This window comes from Peromyscus californicus, unplaced genomic scaffold (assembly GCF_007827085.1).
Source record: "Peromyscus californicus insignis strain IS unplaced genomic scaffold, ASM782708v3 Scaffold_12__1_contigs__length_115047231, whole genome shotgun sequence".
In the NCBI taxonomy this organism is placed as follows: domain Eukaryota; kingdom Metazoa; phylum Chordata; class Mammalia; order Rodentia; family Cricetidae; genus Peromyscus; species Peromyscus californicus.
In genome coordinates, this window is record NW_026294413.1 from 108,420,262 (window position 1) to 108,441,089 (window position 20,828).

A 20,828-nucleotide genomic window follows, 5' to 3' on the forward strand; every position below is an offset into this window, starting at 1 on the left:
CCCTCTAGTCCTCCCAAGTCTCTGAGGTTTACAGTTATATACCCATGCAATAACAATGCTCTGGTTAAAGCAAGGTCACCAGGCTTGAATTTCCTCAGGGGCAAAAAAGGGACAATAAGATCCACACAAAAGAGCGGTAATTGACAGCCATCATCTGCAACCCAAAAGGGAAGTGACTAATGGGGAATAGAATCAACTGAGGGCTAAATTCAGTTAGTATCTGAGCAAGGGGGATTTTATGTGCTCAACTATATTCTTAGAAGTGGTTAGTTAAAATGCTAGGAGTCTATCAGTGACAAGTGAGAATAAAACTGCCTTAGTTTCCTTTGGCCCCTTATCTGTCCAAGCTATCTTGGCTACTGTGGTTTCTGGCAGGGTAGGGGAGTGTACTCAGTGGCTGGGCAACCTGAGTCAGCTTGATGTACCTGTAAGTAGAAACCCTTTAGTTCTGAGTTAATATTAAAGGTAGATCTAAAACTAGAGATAAGACTTTGGAAAGGGAGAAAAGTTAAGCTTAATTAGCATATCTGCCAGGCCTTCTCAAACAGATAGTCTGGATGCTTAAGTCTGTTCTTAGAGAGTACAGAGGTATCTCTAATGAGATACTTTTGTCAGTCCAGAGATGGTGCTGGCCAGATGCTGCTAATGACGATAAAGATAGAAAGGCCTGAAATTAGGGATCCTGGCTGTGTTACTGCACAGAAGGTTATCTAAATATTCCATTAGTAGAGGGAAAATTGTGCCCAATAAATGATGGAAAATCTACTGTAGCTAGAGTTTTCCTGCCTGGCCCATAGTCAGAACAAATCTCTGTCACCCACCAGTCCCACAGCTGCTCAGACCCAATCAAGTAAACACAGAGACTTATATTGCTTACAAACTGTATGGCCATGGCAGGCTTCTTGCTAACTGTTCTTATATCTTAAATTAATCTATTTCTATAAATCTATACCTTGCCACGTGACTCGTGGCTTACCAGCATCTTCACATGCAGTGACTCCTTCCGCCTTCCTGTTCTTTCTTTTCTCCTCTCTGTTAGTCCCGCCTATACTTCCTGCCTAGCCACTGGCCAATCAGTGTTTTATTTATTGACCAATCAGAGTAATTTGACATACAGACCATCCCACAGCAAGCTACAATAGCACATGAGAAATTCATGGTAGGAAATGGCTAATAATCAAAAGCCAATATCACCAAGACTCCTTGAGCCTGGCTTGACCTCTGGAAGGCTCTTGGCTTCTTCCAGGAATTAGCTTTTCATAATCAGCTGAAATCCTACTTCATATATTTTTGTAGCTTACAGCAGAAGATTTATTTCTGTGAAGGTCTGTGAAGATGATTCCTTGAATCTAACTGGCATTGTATTGAATCTGTAGATGCAGTATAACCTTTTGTAGCAAGGCCACTTTCACAATATTGATTATCCTAATCCATGAACATGGGAGGTCTTTTCATATTCTAGTGTTTTCCTCGATTTCTTGAGTGTCTTAAGGTTTTTATTGTAGAAGTTTGTCATAGGTTGGGCAGTGGTGTTGCATGCCTTTAATCTCAGCACTTGGGAGGCAGAGGCAGGCGGATCTCTGTGAGTTCGAGGCCAGCCTGGTCTACAGAGCGAGATCCAGGACAGGCACCAAAACTACACAGAGAAACCCTGTCTCCAAAAAACCAACCAAACAAACAAACAAAGGAAGTTTGTCATAGAACTCTTCATTTCCTCAGTTACATTTATGTCCAGGGTTTTTTTGGTTTTTTTTTTGTTTGTTTTGAGGGGGTCTTTGTAAGTGTGTGTGTTGTTTATTGTCATGGGACAGTTTCACTTATGTTTTTCATTATGTTTTCTTTAATATTTAGGAAGGCTACTAATTTGGGTGTTAACTTTGTGTGGTGTTTTGAGTGAGAATGGTTCACATAGAACCTTATGTTGGTGGAACTGTTTGGGAAGGATTAGGAGGTGTAGCTGTGTTAGAGGAGGTGTGTCTCAGGGGTGGGATTCCAGGCTTCAAAAGCATCCTCTCATCCCCAGTGCACTCACTGCTTCCTGCTGCAGATCAAAAAATGAATTCTCAGTTTTTCTTGTCGCTCTGCCATCATGGACTCCAACCCTCTGGAATCCTAACCCCAGTTCAACACTTTTCTTTTATAAGTTGCCTTGGTCATGGTGTTTTCTATAGCAATAGAGAAGCTACTAAGACACTTTATATCCTGACACTTTGCTGAAGGTGTTCGTTAGCTCTAAGAGATTTTGGTGGAGTCTCTAGGATCTTTTATGTATAGGATCATATCATCTGTAAAATAAGGTCCTTTGACTCTTTTTTTTTTCCAATTTGTATTTCTTTTATTTCCTTCTTTTCTCTTAAGGTTCTATCTAATGCTTTAAGCAGATTGATCAGTAATGGAGAGAGTGGACATCTTTGTCTTGTTCCTGATCTTATTGGGAATGTTTTGAGTTCACCTCCAGTTAGTATGCTGTTGGCTGTGTTTGTGTTATACAGCTTTTATAATGCTGAGATTTAATGGATGCAGTATTCCTGTATTGTATACTATCTCAAATCAGATGCCCTGGTCTTCCAGATCTTACAAATTTCCATCCCTCTTCCGGGATGTTTATTGAGCTTTCTGTGTGTGGGTTGTATTGTAGGTGTATCAAAAGGGGTTGGGCACCCACAGTCAGTTTTGTTCCCTGCATTTTGACCAGCTGTGTTTTTCTGTAATATTCTGATGCTTCAAAAGATGCTTCTTTGATGAAAAGTAAAAGCTACACTTCTTTTAGATCTTCTGTGTTATGGAAAGATTTTCTTTCTTATTCAACCATGACAGATAAATTTGCTGGTATTGTAGTCTAAGTTGGCATCCCTGCTCTTTGGGAACTCTTCTGCTATTTAAACTTTCCATTGAGAAATCAGCTGTATTCCAATGGGTTTTCCTTTGTATGTGATTAGTTTTTCTGTTTTTTTTCAGTACCTTGTCTTTGTTCTGTATGTTTAGTGTTTTAACCATAATATTTCTGTTTTCTTTGGCATCACTCAGGCATTAATAGTCTTTTTAAAGTTCATTGAGCTATTTTTGCATTTGTTCTTTAAATTATTTAAATTGTTTTATGATTTTTTATTGTTATTTTTAAATTCTGTGTTCTGAAGTTCATTTATATAATCCTCATTGGAAAACTGTTTCCATGCTGCTAGCAGGTTTGAGTGGGTACACACTGTCTTGGTCACTTATGCTGTGTTTTGGGGATGTGACCTGGGCATCTGAACTCCTTCCTTTGCTTGTGTTTGTGTACCTGATATGAGAATCCAGCCTGCCTCAGGTTGGCCTGGGAAGGAGTGGCATGATGAGAACTAGGCCAGGGATAGTCAGTGCATGAGCTGCTGGGTTGAAGGGAGGCCACTGGGTGTGGAGATGGTGTGAGGGCCTGGAGGGAGCACAGCTTGTATTCTTCAGTTCTGTTTGCAAGTATTTTATTGAGAATTTTTGCATCTCTATTCAATAGTTGATAATTTTTTTCTTTATTGAATCTTTATCTGGTTTTGGTATCAGGGTAATACTGACTTTACAAAAGGAATTTTTAAGTGTTCTTGTCTCATTTTATGGAAAAATTTTAGACTATTTGTATTAGTCTTTGAAGGTCTACTAGAATTCTGCAATGTATTCAAGAGGGCCTGGCTTCTTTTGGTTGGAAATTTTTTAATTGTTTATTCTATCTCATTGGTTGGGATGGATAGGGAAGAGAAGGTACATATGGAAGGAGTTATAGGTGAGTATAACCAAAATACATTGTATGAAATTCTAAAAGAAATTAAAGTATTATTTTAAAAATAAAATTGAAGATGATATGAGAAGAATCATGCTCATTGACTGGTAAAATTAATATTGTAAAAATAGCTATATTACTAAAAATAATTTATAGTTTCCATACAATTTCCCTCAATACTTTTTGATATGAAAATATGTTTCATTATCAAGTTTTGAGAATATTTACAAAAATGAGTTGTGACAAAAACATAAAAATATACTAAGCAGTGTAATTATATACTACTTTGAATGAAAATTATCATGTTCCTAAGAACCAATTACTTCGTATGCAACACAACTTGGCTTTAAAACAAAGACAAAGGTTATGTGGGTCAAACAGTGGAGTGGCTACTCAACTCCAGGTTTCCTGGCCCTGCGTTTGCGTTCTCTTTCTCCTTAGATAGACAGCACAGGGCTTCCACAAAAAGAGTGTAATTAAGTTCATGGCTTATAAAGTTGGATTATGGAAGTACAGCAAATGAACAGTCACTCCAGTGAGTTTTCACCTCACACAGCAAAGCAACAATGTTGCGGAGGGATGCAGAACTGTTCTGTTGTACATGTTGGTCAAGCAGACCTTGTAGAAATCCAGGGAAGTCATCACCTATCGCAGGGCAAGTCCATTCATAGAAGTTTCATAAAATTACTCTTCACAACTGCTGTATGAGAACAATTGCAGAGATATGTACAAAGTCACCTGGCCCCACTCACAGATGTACAGTGCGTGAGGAGACAGGAACTAGAGCCTCTTGGCAGAAGCTCTTTTTCTCTGAAGCCCTTTTCGGCTGGACGCCTTTCTGTTGAGGACTCAGAGACATTCAGTCAGAGGATTGGTGGAGTTGGTGAGGTAAGAAGTAGCTGTGGCTTGTTCCTTTGTCTCTCTGATTTCAGCATTTGCTCCAATATCTGGCTCTGGATTTTTTATTAAAAGATCTATTAGATTTCATGTTATAATATATATAAACTAATGGACTGAAGTGGAGGACCCCAAAGTAAAATCACATAGTTACAGCCACCTGTATTTTGACAAAAGTGTCAAAAGCATTTATTTGAAAAAAAAATAGCCTCCTTTAAAAATTGTTCTTGGAAAATTGGATGTAGCCCTTTATAAGAATGAAACTAGACCTGGATCTCACACAGTAAACAAAATCAATTCAAATGTATCCAAGCAGTGAACATAAATCCTGAAGTTTAGAAACTGTTAGAGGGAAGATAAAGGGAAAACACTGAACATAGGCAAGGACTTTCAGAAAATTCATCCAAGAAGACAAGACGCAGTCCCCCAAACTGACAAATATGATTGCATAAACTTGAGAAGCTTCTGTTCACCAAAGAAAACCATTAGCAAAGTGAGGAGACAGTCTACCAAATGAGAAAAAAATGCTTTCTAACAGTGTTAAGACAGGAAATTAGCATCCAGAATTGAAAAGAACTATAAATATCAAATGCCAAAAAACAAATGACAAGTTCACCAACCAAGCCCTTAGGTGCTGATGGCATGGGCTGTCTTGCTCTGGAAGGGTCTGTCCTTCCGTGGGGAGATTGACAATCACCAGCTGGTCCTTGAGGTTTGTGGTCCTGCACTAGGAAGCAAGGAGGACTGGGACTTGCTGTGGGCAACATTAGGGGCAATCAGCAGGATCTGAACTTGCTAACAGTGGCTCCATCACTAAGACACTTACTTATCTTTTACACGCACTGAACATATGGGAATGAACCTTACTCCAGCATATTTACTCATTTTGATCATTTTTCTAACTCTAGCAAAATGTAAGCATATAATAACTCCATTATAAATAAGCCTGCATAACAAATATGTGGGCGTGTGATTATACATATCAGCTCCTAACATCTCAGGAATCAAATTATTAACCTCAGGCTAAAGAAACAGCTCAATTGGTAAAGAGATGGCCTTAAAAGTACAACAACCTGAGTTTGGTCTCCAGAACCCTCATATGAAAGTAGGGCATGATGGCACACACTTCTAAGCTCAAAGCAGAAGAAGCAGAAACAAGCAGGTTCCTGCTGCTTGCTGGCCTACCTGGCTTAACCTAATTGGTGATCTTCAGGCCAATGAGAGACTGTCTCAGGAAACATGGTGGCTGGTTCCTGAAGAACAACAAGCATGTAAGGTTGACTTCCAGCCTCCATATTCACATGTGTTGGCATGCACGTGCACCCAAATGAACATGTACACACACACACACACACACACACACACACACACACACACACACACACTGCTAAATACTTTGGTAAATTAATTATGCATTAATAAAATGTTGAGATATTGGAAGAAATTCTTTATTTTAACAGAATTAAATATATAGAACATCTCATATACAATATAATATTTATCATATATATTCCTCTTAAAACGTATATGCTATGTAACTCACAAGAATATAGCAGAGGCAGTAGAGGTACAGGGAGGCATTTTTCAGGATGCACACGCTCCAGTTCAGCTATTATTGAAGCTATAAATTCAGAAGGAGAAACTTGTGCCCCACAAAATTTTCAGAGCACCAGCGTCTAGACTAGGAAGGACTCCATATACCTTCAGTATTTATAGAAATCCGAGATGCTTCATTTTTCTTTCATATTTGAGTTAGATTTTATCCTGCAGACTTATGTCTCTCTTGTGCAGGGAACTTAGAGTATTACAGAAAAAAATAATTTACAAAGAGTGCTACACAATATTGCTGGTTGTCTCTCAGAAGATTGAAATATCCATTTAAGAGACAGCATAATCAGCCCTAAACGATGCCTAGCTCAGGGCACATGGGTCACACAAGCCAGCACCAATGAGAATGCAAAATCTCAGACAGTTCTGTCCCTTGCCAGCCCTGTGACTTCCAGTGCCTGCTCTCCTTCATGACTCATTTCCTAGTCTTTTTAGTGGGAAATTGTGACTAAAGTTAACTGAACATAACAGCAAATGGCTGTTAAAATTCTGTTTATTTAGGGGCATTAGTGTCATTTTTATAAAGTTGACTCCAGGAACTGACAAACACATCTTCAGTCCAAATATTAAAACAAACCCAGGGAATAAGGCGCTGAATATTTCCCTTACCATTTTTAGGGATACATCTCCCCTCCACGTATGCAGGGAAGACTGACATAAAGTGTCTTAGATTCTCCATATCAGTCTAGGGCCTGCCTGTTGCTGGGAACTGCTAGTCTCTCCTCTTTATCTGGAACCACATCCTGTAAAATTAAACCCAGCTGCTATTTTCACCCATAGTTCTTCTGAATACCAGGAGATACCAAATACTCACTAGACAGGTACCTGTTCAGACAGAGAAAGCCCTTGATTATTGGAGGGGGGACTCATATATCTGATTTTAGTGTAAACAGACAGTGGAACACTTATAGCAACAGTAAAAAAAAAATTACAAAAGCAAAGACTTGGTGACGTTGCCTGTTGGGTACACTTGGGGACTCATGCTTAGATGTCAACCCAGAACAGAAGGATGAGGACCCAAAAGCTCACAAAGAAAGAGGTCAACCAAGGAGACGAGAAGCCCTTTTTAGATATCATGTGTGCACTTAGTGTGGGTGACCTCAGTAACAAAGAAGAGCTGGTTAGTGAAGAACATGTCAAAAGTGGAGTCAGGGTGGAGAAGACAACCAAGCAGATTGTCTCCATCATCTCACAGGGATCTGTAGCAAGCTTTGTTGTCAGTCGCCAGCTCACAAATAATGACACGGAGACTTCTTATTAGTTATGAAAGCTTGGCCTTAGCTTAGGATTGTCCCATTAGCTCTAATAACTTAAATTAACCCATTTATGTTAATCTACATTTTGCCTCATGGCTTTTTACCTTTCTTTCATTCTGTATGTCTGACTTCCTCCATGTCTTGTTGGCATCTCCCACATGCCTAGATTCATCTCCTTCCTTTCTCTCTGCCTGGAAGTCCCGCCTACACCTCCCATCTAGCGATTGGACATTCAACTTTTTATTAAACCAATCACAGTAACATATCTTCATACAGTGTACAAATATCCCACAATAGGGACCCCTGGAGTGTGGACTGTTGTGCCCCATGGAGAATGTATGGAGCATGGTTTGATATTGATAGATTCTTTGGATTTGTCTCTGCTTCTGTTCGTCACCATTCTCTAGGCACCACAGTATTTTTAGCTTCATTCTGGGTCTTTCTGCCAAACAATAAACCAAAGTGTCTTAGGATAAAGTTGACAAAACTATGAATGGCCATGAATTGCCATGGCTAGAGAGAGGCCACACTATTAGGACCTCTGCACGGAGGCAATGCTTTTGGTAATTACTCTATTGTAGTTTGGATATGAAATGCTTTATAAAAGCTCATGTTTTAAAAAGCTTGAGCCCCAGCCACTGGTGACATTGAGAAGTGATTGACTTACAGGGGTGCTGTCCATCAATTTGTTAATGCCTTGAGTTCTAGTCGAATGGGCTATTAGAGGGTGCAGATGTATTGAGTCACTGGGGGTTTTCTTCTGAAGGTATACCTTTATCACAGGCCAGAGTAAACATTTTTGGTTTCTTACCGCCTCAGGTATTTAATCATGGTGACAGACGTGACCAGCACATACACCTTGGAAGAATTGGGTCCATTCAGGTCTCCATCACTATTGCAGGTGCTGTGGGGAAGGATGACCATGGCCCATGCCACAGAGCTCTTCTGAGAGCAGGTAGGGGCTATAAGACACACTGTCATGGAAAGGACTTTCTCCCCGATCTCTTGTTCCCTTATGTCTGGGAACTTCAGACTTATACACAAGATGAATATGAGAAAGAAAGGCTCACTGAAAGTTGATGTCTTTTGGTAGACAGCATCTTTAGACAGGTTTTTTGTTGTTGTTGAGTCAGGGTCTCACTATGTTGCCCTGGAACACACTATGAAGAGCAGGCTGACCTCAAATTTACAGAGATTTTCCTGTCTCTGCCTCCCAGTTACTAGGAGTAAAGGCATCCATAAGAATGTCCAGGAAGGGGGCACCCAGGCAGGGAGATCGGGATCTGTCCCTGGTCTATGGGTAGGCTTCTGAAATCCGGTACCTGTGGTGTGACACCTTGCACAGCCTTGGTGCAATGGGAAGGGGCTTGGACTTGCCTAGGCTCAGTGTCCTGGGCTCTGCTGACTCCCCATGGGAGACCTCGATTTGGGGGATGTGGGAATGTGGGGTGGCTTGGGAGAGAGGGCTGGGGGATGGGAGGAGGGAGGAGGGGGGTCTGTGGATAGCATGTGGAGTGAGTAGAAATTTTCTTAATAAAGAAAAATGAAAAACAAAAACAAAAAAATTCTAAAAAAAGAGAATGCCCAGGAAGACTGATCTTTATGGAATGCAGAGCTTGAATTTCTTTGCTAAAGGCGTGGCCATTCACTATGTGTTTCTTGGAACTAACAATCCAGTCTTCATAAGCATTTTTGCTTATGAATAGATTCTGGACACTGCTTTATTCATATACCGTGTATAGTATGAACCCAATCTTTGAAAGATCCTTATAGTTACAAAGGGGCTTGACATAAAGCTCCAGTTCCTCCTGACCTATACACATTCGTGAAAGTCTTAGGATGACCTCCACAGTACCTCTTTTGTGGGGATTGAGGATCAGTTTCCATATAAAGTTATAACATCCTGGTAGCATAAAATAGACTTAGCACCAATTTCAGCAAATCTTTGGATTCTACTTTCACAAAAGTCAAGCATATGGTAACCATCACAAAGAGCGTGACCCTTGGATCCACACATCCTTCATGGGACATCATGCCTCAGGACCCAGAAGAGTTTAAGGCCAGCATAAGAAGTCAGCTACACAAAGTATTCAGTTTGTGTCCAAAGGTAAACTTGGTTGTGAACCCAGAGTTTACATTAATTAGAAAAAAACCTGGGGTTAAGAAGTGGAACCAACAACTAGTTGATAGTGAGTAATCATAGAGAGTCATAGGGTGTCTATAAGACTATAGAGGGATGCACAGGAAGTAGGGAGGGACTGTCAGTGTGGCCGGCTTTTTTGGTTTGGATGTACAGGAACTCAGACCGCGCCAGGTGCTCCCGCCAGTGTCCACTAGGCGACGCTGCAGGCGGCGGAGTCAGAGAGGCAACCGGAAGTCAGGCTGGCGGCTCCAGGCGCCTTCCGACTCCTCCTGCTTCCGCTGGTGGTGCAGGACGGCGCCCTGTTCCTGCAGTTTGCCCCTCTGTCGTCGCCATGCCGCTGGAAAACCTAGAGGAAGAGGGTCTGCCCAAGAACCCCGACCTGCGCATCGCGCAGCTGCGTTTCCTGCTCAGCCTGCCCGAGCACCGCGGGAACGCGGCGGTGCGCGAGGAGCTGATGGCGGCCGTCCGGGAAAACAGTGAGGCCCGGGAGCGCCGAGTCAGCGGCCTAGGCCGGGGCGGTCCGGGTGGCCGGGCTGGGCGTCTCCCGTTGGGGCTTTTCGGGGAACCCTAGGGCGCCCTCCTAGTGCCGAGAGGGTCCTGCCTCAGTGGTTCCTGCTGCGGGCTGCTCAGGGAAAGCCTCTGGTGCTTGTCGGGTTAGGCTCCCAGCAGAGGCTCGGCGGGTTTTGTTTGACAGTTTCTGTCAGTGTTGCGTTCCCTGTCAAGGGACAAGTGGGTTCTGTCCCTAGCAGTACATGTCGAATATGTGTCCTGTCCCTGACATAGTGACTCCTTTGGAACAGGAGCTGGATAGAACAAACTGAGGATTTCACTCCCTGCGTGTTTAGGAGAGATCGGCCTTCAAGCAGGCCTCTCACTTGCAAAACCTTAGCAGTGTTATCCCAGGCCCACAGTTGGTAGGCATCTGCTGGCTGACCTTTGGTGGGATGGGAAGGAGCAGGCAGACACTGATAAGCGGCCTCACGATGCACGATTTGTGGCTTTTAGATATGGCTCCTTATTATGAAGCCTTGTGCAAATCCCTCGACTGGCAGATGGACATGGATCTCCTCAGTAAAATGAAGAAGGCAAATGAAGAGGAGTTGAAACGCTTGGATGAGGAGCTGGAGGATGCAGAGAAGAATCTGGGAGAGAGTGAAATTCGAGACGCAATGATGGCCAAAGCGGAGTACCTCTGTCAGATAGGTGACAAGGTCCGTGGAGACACTCCTCTCGGGAGGTATAGACTGCTGTTGGGGACCAGCGCAGATGGGTAGTATTTCACTGAATAGATGAACTTTTTTGTTGTTGTTTTTTCAAGACAGGGTTTGTCTGTGCTGGAACTCACTCTGCAGACCAGGCTGGCCATGAACTGACAGAGATCTGCCTGCCTCTGCCTCCTGAGTGCTTAAAGGAGTGGGCCACCACCGCCTGGCAACCCTCTTTAAAAGGATAATCATGTTTATCTGTACTAAGGAGTCAGTATAAAGACAGTAAATGCATGATAATGTTGCAGCACCGGATTCCCTGCTCTCACCAGTAGCCAGGTGTACATTACTTCTCATTTCTGTATCATTAAAAACAAGTGCACATGGGGCTAGAGGGATGGCTCAGTGGTTTAAGACTGTGTGCTGTCTGGCAGAGGACATGAGTTCAGTTCCTAGCACCCACATCAAGAGGTTCGCAACTCCAGCTCCAAGGGATCTGATGCCTTTAGCCTCCGAGGGCACCTGCACTCATGTGCACACCCCCCCAGACAGACAGAAACACAGACTTGAAAATAATAAAAATAAATCTCCAAAACAAAACAAGTGTACAGCCAGAGGTTTTGGTCACTCCTTTCACAGCATTGGGGTCATTAGCAGTAGTTCGCTTGTTTGGTTGGGAAGCATTTTATCATAAATTTTAAAAGGTGTACAGTAGGGGGATGGCGAGATGGCTCGGGTTGAGAGCCTTGGTTGCTCTTACAGCCGACCCAGGTTTGATTCCCAGCATCCACAGGACAGCTTCCAGCCCACTTTAATTCCAGTTCAGGAAACCCCACACCATCCTCTGACCACCGCTGGCATCAACCAGGCAAGCATCGTGTACAGATATGCATATAGGCAAACACTCATACACATAAATCTAAAACCTTCACTAATATTTTCCGTTCAAGGAGCTATGACAACAGATGCTGCAGTCTGACTTTTCTTATTCTCCACCTTGAGAGAGAAGCTCTTTCAGTGTGCAGTTATTCACATGTGTGTGCACGTCTTGTAGAAAATGAGTAGTGAACACTTTATGTACTTGAGACCACAGTATGTTCCAGGAGTCCTCTGCATCCTTTCATCTGTCACTGCATTTGAGAGAACTTAATTAACATTCTGGTCCACTACTGCCTAATCCACTGTAGAGTAGGTCGTCTGTTGTTACAAGACACACACACTGTTTCAGCTGCCTTTGGTTTAAGCAAACAGATTGCTGTAGTGAACAACTTTTCACATGTCTTCTCGTGATTAAAGGCTAGTGTTGCTTTAGGATGCTGATTAGTCAGTGAGGTGAAATTGCTGGCATAGTGAGCATTTATTTTCCTATGTTTGGCCAGTTAGTCTACATAATCCTAGTGTTGGATCCACTCTTTAGTATTTAGATGTAGGGTGACATGGTTCCAATATTTAAAAACAGTGTGAGTTCTTGGATAAGTTTTCTTGGCCGTGTTTCTAGCTTGAGTATCATTATTTACTGCACCTTCAGTTTTCTTGGGTAAAATAGGATGTGTTTCCGCCTAATGCTGATTAAAGAGAGAGGCAGAGAGTTTAGAATTGCACTCGCTCAAAGGAAGGGCTTAAATTAGAAGCTATTGAATTTAAATTGAAAACATCTGGTTTTTAAGTTTAGTACTTGTTCATTTTAAAAACTTGGAAATACAGAAAAAATTAAAAACATTGTATGGTTTTGTTTCAAAGATTAATCAGTATTATATGTGAATGAGAGATTTGAAGGTTTTGACTCAGGTCTTGAATTTAATCAAGATTATGGGTGAGGCAGCATCAGGTGATTATGGTTGTATACTGATGCTATATTCCTTCCATGTTGATTCAGCAGCATCCTCTCAAAGACAAAGTTCAGTTTTTCTGTTTTGACGTTAAATGTCTAATGGATGCAGTGGGTTTTCTTGTTTATCATCAGTGGTTTTTATGCTGCTTCGTCTGTTGCATCTTTGTCAGTGGATCCCTTTAGCACCGTCCCCTCGTCCTTTTAACTCCATCTGCGCATGTTGGCCTTTCTTTTTGATAGGAGGTGGCATAAACTCACCTGCTGTTTTCATTCACTCTGCAAACTTGCAGTTGTTTCCCCCCAAATCCTGTTCCCTAGTGAGAAACAGAATTACCTATCCAGGTCTGGGTACTCGGTACACTGCTGCTGTTCTGGCAATCCCTTTTATACATTTATAAAGCATGACTAATAACTGAAACAGACTAGCTAGTCACGCTCTGAAAAACACCAAGTATAAACATCTGATTTTATCAGTGTTTTTGTAAAGAGCAGGAACATTTTATTTCAGTTGAGATGAACTTGCTTATGCATGGATGCAATGGTATTTAATATAATCAGTGATATAAGTCTCTTCTTAAAATGATTAATAATTTATAGTGAACTTATTTTGAAGTAGTATAATTGTTAAAGGCAGAAACACAACAGTACCATTGTGCATTACCAGTGCTTTTCATGTCATTCTCAGAGTGAAGTAGCCCCTGGGCATTGTCTACACTTCGTACAGCTGAAGGAACCCCCCTTGGTCCTTACTTCAAGTACAGCAATGACGCTTTCACTACCATCTCATTTCATTTCTACTTCCTAGTTTCCCCAGCCACTCTTGCAGGAAAATCCGGGAAGCTGTTTGTATTGCTAAATTGTGTACTTTTCTCCCCTTTGGTCTTGAATTTGACAGGAGGGAGCTCTGACAGCCTTTCGCAAGACATATGATAAGACTGTGGCCCTGGGTCACCGACTAGATATTGTATTTTACCTCCTAAGGATCGGCCTCTTTTATATGGATAATGACCTCATCACTCGAAACACAGAAAAGGCCAAAAGGTACTTTTAGCAGCGGGTATGACCTGGAGGTTATGGGCTGTTAATAAGTCAGTAGGCCTAAGCTTACCCATTTTGTTTGGTCAAATAGTTGACATTTATGGAAATACTTCAATTAAAATTTTTTTCTTTAAAACAGAAACTTCAAGAATTAACATTATCTGTTTCATTTGTGTTATTTGCTAGCCTAATAGAAGAAGGTGGAGACTGGGACAGGAGAAATAGGCTGAAAGTGTACCAAGGTCTGTACTGTGTGGCTATCCGTGACTTCAAACAGGCTGCAGAGCTCTTTCTTGATACGGTTTCTACATTTACATCCTATGAGCTCATGGACTATAAGACATTTGTGACTTACACTGTTTACGTCAGTATGATTGCGTTAGAAAGACCAGATCTCAGGGAAAAGGTAAAGAATGAAACCATAATATCTGTTTCATGCTTTCCTAATTTAAAAACACAGAAGTCATTAAAATGTGTTTATTGGTTTTATCTTTTGCTTTTTTTTTTTTTAATACCCAGGTCATTAAAGGAGCAGAGATTCTTGAAGTGTTACACAGTCTTCCGGCAGTTCGGCAGTATCTGTTTTCTCTCTATGAATGCCGTTACTCAGTTTTCTTTCAGTCGTTAGGTAAGGATTGATTATCGTCTTCATCTTCTGATCCTGTGGGTAACTAAGCAAAGCTCGAGTTTTCACATGTAAGAGATAACTGCAGGTCTTCTCATCTTCTGCCTGTTTTGCTTAGAGGAATGTCAGCAAACTTGATGTGTATTTATGTATCTCCAAATGTAAATTGATTGTGTGTGTGTGTGTTGTGTGCACATGTGTGCCAAGTGCCATGTAGGAAAGTCAGGACAACTTTCAGGAGTTGCTTCCCTTCCACTGTGTGGGTCCTGGGGATTGAACTCAGGTCATGAGGCTTGGTGGTAGATGTCTTTACCTGCTGCACTAGCTCACTGGTCTGATTTTTCTGTTTTTAAAGTGGCATTTAAAACAATCGAAAAAGAATGCATGACAAAGAGCTGTGTGTTTGGCAAAGCCCCCAACTGTTCGTTGTCTGCCCTGTGATGTGGGAGTTTGCCTGACCTGAGGTTTAGTCTTGAGGAATAAAGCGACTGTGAGCAGATAGTCTAGTACTAGGTGTGTGGTGAAGGATGGAGGGGATTTGGCGTCCCTTGAGACCAAGATGAATCATCACTCCAGTCAAGGATTTTTTTTTTCTTTTTTAAATAATAGCTAGGTCTGTGGATTGAAAACATAATCTGTGGACAGTTCTTATGTTTCTTCCCAGCTCGTTTACAGAGCCCCGTGGGCACCAGTTTGCAACTTTTGGGGACTGTACTCCCTCCTGGCCATTTGGTTTGCTACTGGTGACTAAATTACTAAGATGATAAAGGCATTCTCCTCAAATGATTTCCCTGAAACTGTTCATGACAAATGCTGCTGCTGTTTTATAGGGAAGTGTGTTCTTTCTAGTGAAACTAAATTGATGACTTTGGTAGCTTTTGGATGTTAGGGCTTCAGTCTTTCCCACTCACTCTGTTCTTATCAACCTTTTATTCAAGTAGTTCTGAATGAAAGATTTTAGGTTTAATAAATTTGTACACTTCCCAGGTGTTTTAAATACAGAAAACAATAAAGTTCTTATTTTTCATTTGTACTCATGAACCATATAAAGCTTGTTGAGTTTTGTGAGATTAATTCTTAAATAATCATAGACTAATGTGTTTACACTTCAGCTGCAAAGGCAGGGAGTGTGCTTTTGAGATCCCGTAGTCGTAAGTGACTCTCATGAACCGAGTGCAGTGTTCAACCGACTGGAGTTCTTTAGAGCTCCTTCCTGAGCGTGCATGCCATGTGCCTCAGTTTACTGTCTGATAGACAGTTTCTAAAGTCAACGTAGCCTGTAAAGTAGTCTGGTTTTGAACATGCAGGTAGCACTGCTGTTCCCCTTCTTAGGTGGAGTCGAAGAAATCAAGTGAGTATTAATTTAACACCTGGACCATGCTGCCCCTAGAAAATTGGTGCCACTGTGTGGGCATAGCATTTATACTACTCTCATTTTATAGTATTTGAAAGAAACCATCTCCGCATTTTAATAAAATTTTAGGCAACTTGAGAGAAAAAAGGAATTTATTGGTCCTATGTACCTTACTGTTGGTGAGAGTGTACCACTATCTTAGTGGCTGCTCCTTGTCATCCTGTCTCATTGGACAGAGGACCATCCTTAAGTTTTCAGTTTTGTTCACTTGGTTCCTTAGGAGCATACTCTTTTCTTTGGACCTTCCTTTCAGTGACTGACTGCTTTTCTTGTCCCTGCCTTGCCTCTGTCCTCTTTTAGAAAATATATCTGGATGGCTGTGTGCCCCAGATTCCTGGTTCTAGTCCTCAGCCTTCATCAAATACTAGACCCATGCCTGACCCCTCCTTGATATCTTTGCTTGTCTGATGGGCGCATCCACTTGAACAGTGCCGCAGTATATTTGAACCTCATTCTTTACCCTCTAAAAAACATTAACTGCCAAACAGACTACACCCAAAATGGTTGCTTTTCCTGGGATTTTCAACTTATTCACACCCTTATTCACCTTATTCACCTTGTCTTTACCCTCTTACATTTTTGCAGTCTTTTTTTTTTTTTAAATTTCTGAAATTAGTCACACTTTTCCTGCCTTGGGACTAATGGTTACTAATGCTGCTGTCTAATAATGGTCTTAACTAAGTTTCTCAGTTCTTCCCTGTCTATTGTCCCAGACGAGGGCTTTGTAATCCTGCAGCCACTGCCATTTTCTTTATATGACTTACTAATTTTGTGTCGTCATTTGGGATCCAGAGCAGAAGGATTTTAGTAAGGTAATTTATATTCCTGAGGCTTGCCCATTAGTATCCCGTGTATACTTAACAAAATTTCAATTTTGTTATCAACTTACTCTGTTACATAAGCCTTCTAATTTATTATTTGTCCTCAAACTCTACATTTCTTATAATAGGTTTCATTATAGTTTTGCGACTTCATAAAAATGTCTTTTTTGCTTTTGTCTTTCATTTTTCACTATCCCTGCTGTTTCTGTAATAATTATACATAAAACTACTGAATTTTGCTTGAATACATAAAAAAGTCCCCCAATGGGTATGCCATAATCTGGTGATAGTTCAGTAGTTATGTCTTCGGTGTTGCCCATCCATTGTTGGATGGTGTGAAAGGACAGTGATACATAATGGACTCAGAGCTATTGGACTTCCAGTTTCTTAGGTGAGAAGGAGACTTGTAATTTGTCATCTTATTTCTTGTAGCGATCGTGGAACAGGAAATGAAAAAGGACTGGCTTTTTGCGCCTCATTACCGATACTACGTAAGGGAAATGAGGATTCATGCATACAGCCAGCTGCTGGAATCATATAGGTCTTTAACCCTTGGCTATATGGCAGAAGCATTTGGTGTGGGTGTGGAATTCATTGACCAGTAAGTTTAACATATTATGCATAAAAGCTGCCTTTTAATGTGTGGTTTTCTACATTTTCTGAATTTATACTGCTTCTCTCAGTTTTACGGAAGAAAACAGAGTGAAGACTTCTGAAGTATTATTTTAACAGTGGCATCTGTCCATGTGTCCATGTCCTTAGGATATAGTTTTCAGTGAGATGAGAGAAGCACGGCTTCTCTCATCTGGTGAAATTTGAGTAATTTCACCAGGTTGCAGAGGATCACACTGCACTGTGCTCACAGTGCTGCCCAGATCTTGCTTTGTATTTTGTATTTAGTGGCATTTCCTCTGATAATGTTGGAGTTAGGTTGTTGACAAAATGTGGGACCGGAATCATTGATTCATCAAATACTGAGCTGTTCCTGTTTGGTGCTGTTGTGGATCTCTTCATAATGCACCATTCATGTAAACAAATCAGTACTGGAGTGTAGATAGCACAGCGGGAACTGTCTGCTTCAGATATGACATGCCTAAAGAGAGAAAGTCTGCTCTGACTTGAGAAATGTCAGCCATGTGAAGATCTCCACATATAGAAAAGGAAAAAGAGCAAACACAGCTTAAAGATGGGAGCAAGTTGTACCATAGTTGTGGAATAGCAATCGACTGTGGTCTTACAGTTTAAGGTATAGAGCTTAGATTTTTGAATCTGTGCTATGGGATACCATAGGAGGGTGTTTACATGAGAGCAACATGGTTCCATCCTTTGTCTTCAAAGAGTGAGGGGACCTCGAGAGCAACTGGCTGTCAAGTAGCACACAGAAAATGTTAGTGTGGTTGAAGACGTCTGTGTGCTAGGTGTTGATGTTGATTGTTCATAGTCCACAATGAAAAAGTGATGGCACTTTTCATTTAAACCTCACTATTCTCTTATGTGGCATATATTTTTTAATTATAGTTTATTTTAAGAAAATTAAAAGAAATTCTAAATAGTACAGTGAATTTTCTTGTTACACATTCTGAACCCAAATAACTTCCAGGCAAATTTCAGACGTCAACAGATGTCCCTAAGATATTACTACGCCTTCTTTGGGGTAGAGTCTGTCTTCATTGAGATGTGTAGACCTTAAATAACTCGAAGCCCCTGTGGAGTGCTTCACTCATTTTAGCTTTTCAGATCTCCCTCACCAGTGTAAAGGGCGGTTGCCCACATTTTGCTTTTTTTTTTTTTTCCACTTCTGAAAGAACCTGCTCTGATGTCCAGGTGTGACTGCCACTGCAGGTTGTCAGGTGTGTGTCTCATGGCTGGTGGAAGGAGTGGCTGGTGGAAGGTTCATGAACACAAGGACTAGACCTGCTTTCTGATTTTACTCTGCAACTAAACTACTGTGGCCTTGGTCAGTTTTTCTTTCTTCCTGTCTTTGGCGAGTCAGTCTTATTCTGTAGCCCTAGCTAGCGAGGGACTCATGAGAGCAGCTATCCTGCTGCCATATCCTGAAAGCTGAGGTTACGCTGTCTCCCCCTTTAGTCTCTTTAAAGCCTTCTCTAGGAATAAGGGGACAAAGTGACACTCAACCCAGATGCTTACAGGTGATGCACTGAAGTGACTATGCTTTAAGAGCTGCTGTAGTATTCTTTAAATTGTGTTGAGAAGTGGGTTCAAAGCAGGTTTTGTTTTTCATTTGTGTTCTCAGTATAAGCAAGAGAGGGAGAGAAACTGGATTTTTTGGGAAGGAATAAGCTGCTTTTCCAGTACAGGCAGCTGTTGCATTTGGGGTCAGGGTTTGTTGGTTCTATAAGTTTATTCCTGTCTGAAGTTTTGCTCTGAGCACTCCACCTTGTGGTATTTTATTCTAGTGATGATTCAAGTCTGTAACAAGTCAGGGATGTCGCTGCTGTATATGCGGTAGTTGAAGCTGGAGGAAAGTGAGATCTTGCCTGTAAGACAAGAGTTCAGTTCTTCTGACTGTTCTCGGAAACTAATGGGGAATTGTTTTTCTTTTTCTGAATCAGGGAACTGTCCAGGTTTATTGCTGCTGGAAGACTACACTGCAAAATCGATAAAGTAAATGAAATAGTAGAAACCAACAGGTATACTTATTATCCATCATTTCCTATTGCTGAGAATAGGGGAGTTTAAGTGCCTGTGTATACAAGTAGGTTAGCTCTTGTCATGGAGTCACGTGGCTGCTAAATAATTCATTTTTTCCCTTAACTTTATTTATAGACCTGATAGCAAGAACTGGCAATACCAAGAAACCATCAAGAAAGGAGACTTGCTGCTAAACAGGGTTCAGAAATTGTCCAGAGTAATTAACATGTAAAACTATTTAAAAATGTATTCCCTTACAGATGTTCCTTGAAGCTTTCAAAAATTTCTTCATTGTGTGCCCACTTCAACAGCATCAAATAAATATGCCATTGTTTCTTTGTTTAATTTTTGTTTTCTTAAACATACATGTCTTTAGTACTGGGTCCACTGATGCCATCTGAATTATTAATAAAAAGTGTTCTTAGACTTTTGCCTTCCACAATAGAAAGGCTATAGTCAGACTTACTCGCTACAACTCTGCCTTCTTTATTAATAAATTAGGGAGATAACACAAGCCCATTATCTCTTGGTTTTAGATACTTTTAACCACAACTCCCCAGTGATTCCCACTTAGAACGTAAAATGGAAATTTCTCTTGGCACAGTCTTATTTTAAAAAAGTGGTGCCCCTCTCTAAGAAGCTGGCACTAACTAGATTATAGAATATGACTTACCTGAACAGATAAAGTCCTGTAGAAATATTAGCAAAATGAATCTTTTTTTTTTTTTTTTTAAATAGGAGCACAGTAAGCATGAGGTAATCAAAATTGTGCCTTATCTTCTAAGATACAAAAGCATATAAAGGGGATACAGCTTGGGAAGGGAACTCTCTTCTGTGCGTTACTTGTGTAAGAACATGCAAATTGCTGCCTAACGGAGTGGGGAAACAATGGGGACACTGGACAAAGGGTGACCAGGTTGGACTGAGTGTTTTGCTCTGTCATTGCATTCAGTTGGGAGTGCTCACCAGGCAGAGGCAACAAGATTAGTAAACTTAGAGTAAGGCAGGGGACAGGTATAAGAAAATGGGCCAAAGGAGATTCCTTAAGTTAATGATGAGTATCACCATAAAGAGTCTTGATGGAGGCCAATTATGAGTTTTACCATAAAAAGCAAGGGAGGAAGAGGGAGGGAAGAGGTTTCTGGTGCTTTAAGAACACATTCATTCATAGGAATGATCTATTAATGTATTAATGAAGATACATCATCTCACCTGACTGAAAATAAAATTCAGCATTTCTCCATTAAAAAAAAAAATCTACAGGAATTAATGAGATAGGAAATCAGAGACCCACATTGTAAAAGAGATACTCCATGCCAAAATGTTAGAAGCATGATCTTCAAAGTCAAGACCATGTCCTCAGAAGGAATGGCCACTGGTATGAAGTAAGGGTAACATAGCCGAGTTGTACTTAAAAGGAGTTTCTTGGAGGTGCTGTGGTGGGCAGGAAGGAGGCTTGTTGGATATGCCTAAAGTATTTAAAAATACCAAGTCAAGGATTTCTAAAAGTGCTTATCTTGATAACCTTGATAAATTGCTTATTAGCCTTTTTGTCAAGATTAAGTATAAAATCTGTTTAGTAATGAA

At 41.0% G+C, this 20,828-nt stretch overlaps 1 protein-coding gene across 1 annotated transcript; it reads left to right on the forward strand.

Annotated features, from left to right (window-relative positions):
• The first annotated feature begins 9,914 nt into the window (after window positions 1-9,914).
• Psmd6 (proteasome 26S subunit, non-ATPase 6) lies at window positions 9,915-19,586 on the forward strand. Its single transcript, XM_052734098.1, has 8 exons — window positions 9,915-10,131; window positions 10,661-10,866; window positions 13,587-13,732; window positions 13,916-14,135; window positions 14,249-14,357; window positions 17,022-17,190; window positions 19,163-19,240; window positions 19,377-19,586. Exons 1-8 carry the CDS (start codon window positions 9,987-9,989, stop codon window positions 19,471-19,473), a joined length of 1,170 nt encoding a protein of 389 aa, XP_052590058.1. The 5' UTR covers window positions 9,915-9,986; the 3' UTR covers window positions 19,474-19,586.
• The last annotated feature ends 1,242 nt before the right edge of the window (window positions 19,587-20,828 follow it).

Excerpts from the sequence above, each read along its gene's own strand:
- Psmd6 (XM_052734098.1), top strand. The coding sequence starts at position 9,987 with ATGCCGCTGGAAAACCTAGAGGAAGAGGGTCTGCCCAAGAACCCCGAC. Across the intron at positions 10,132-10,660 it reads GGCGGCCGTCCGGGAAAACA|ATATGGCTCCTTATTATGAA; the intron begins GTGAGGCCCGGG and ends TGTGGCTTTTAG. Across the intron at positions 19,241-19,376 it reads GAAATAGTAGAAACCAACAG|ACCTGATAGCAAGAACTGGC; the intron begins GTATACTTATTA and ends CTTTATTTATAG.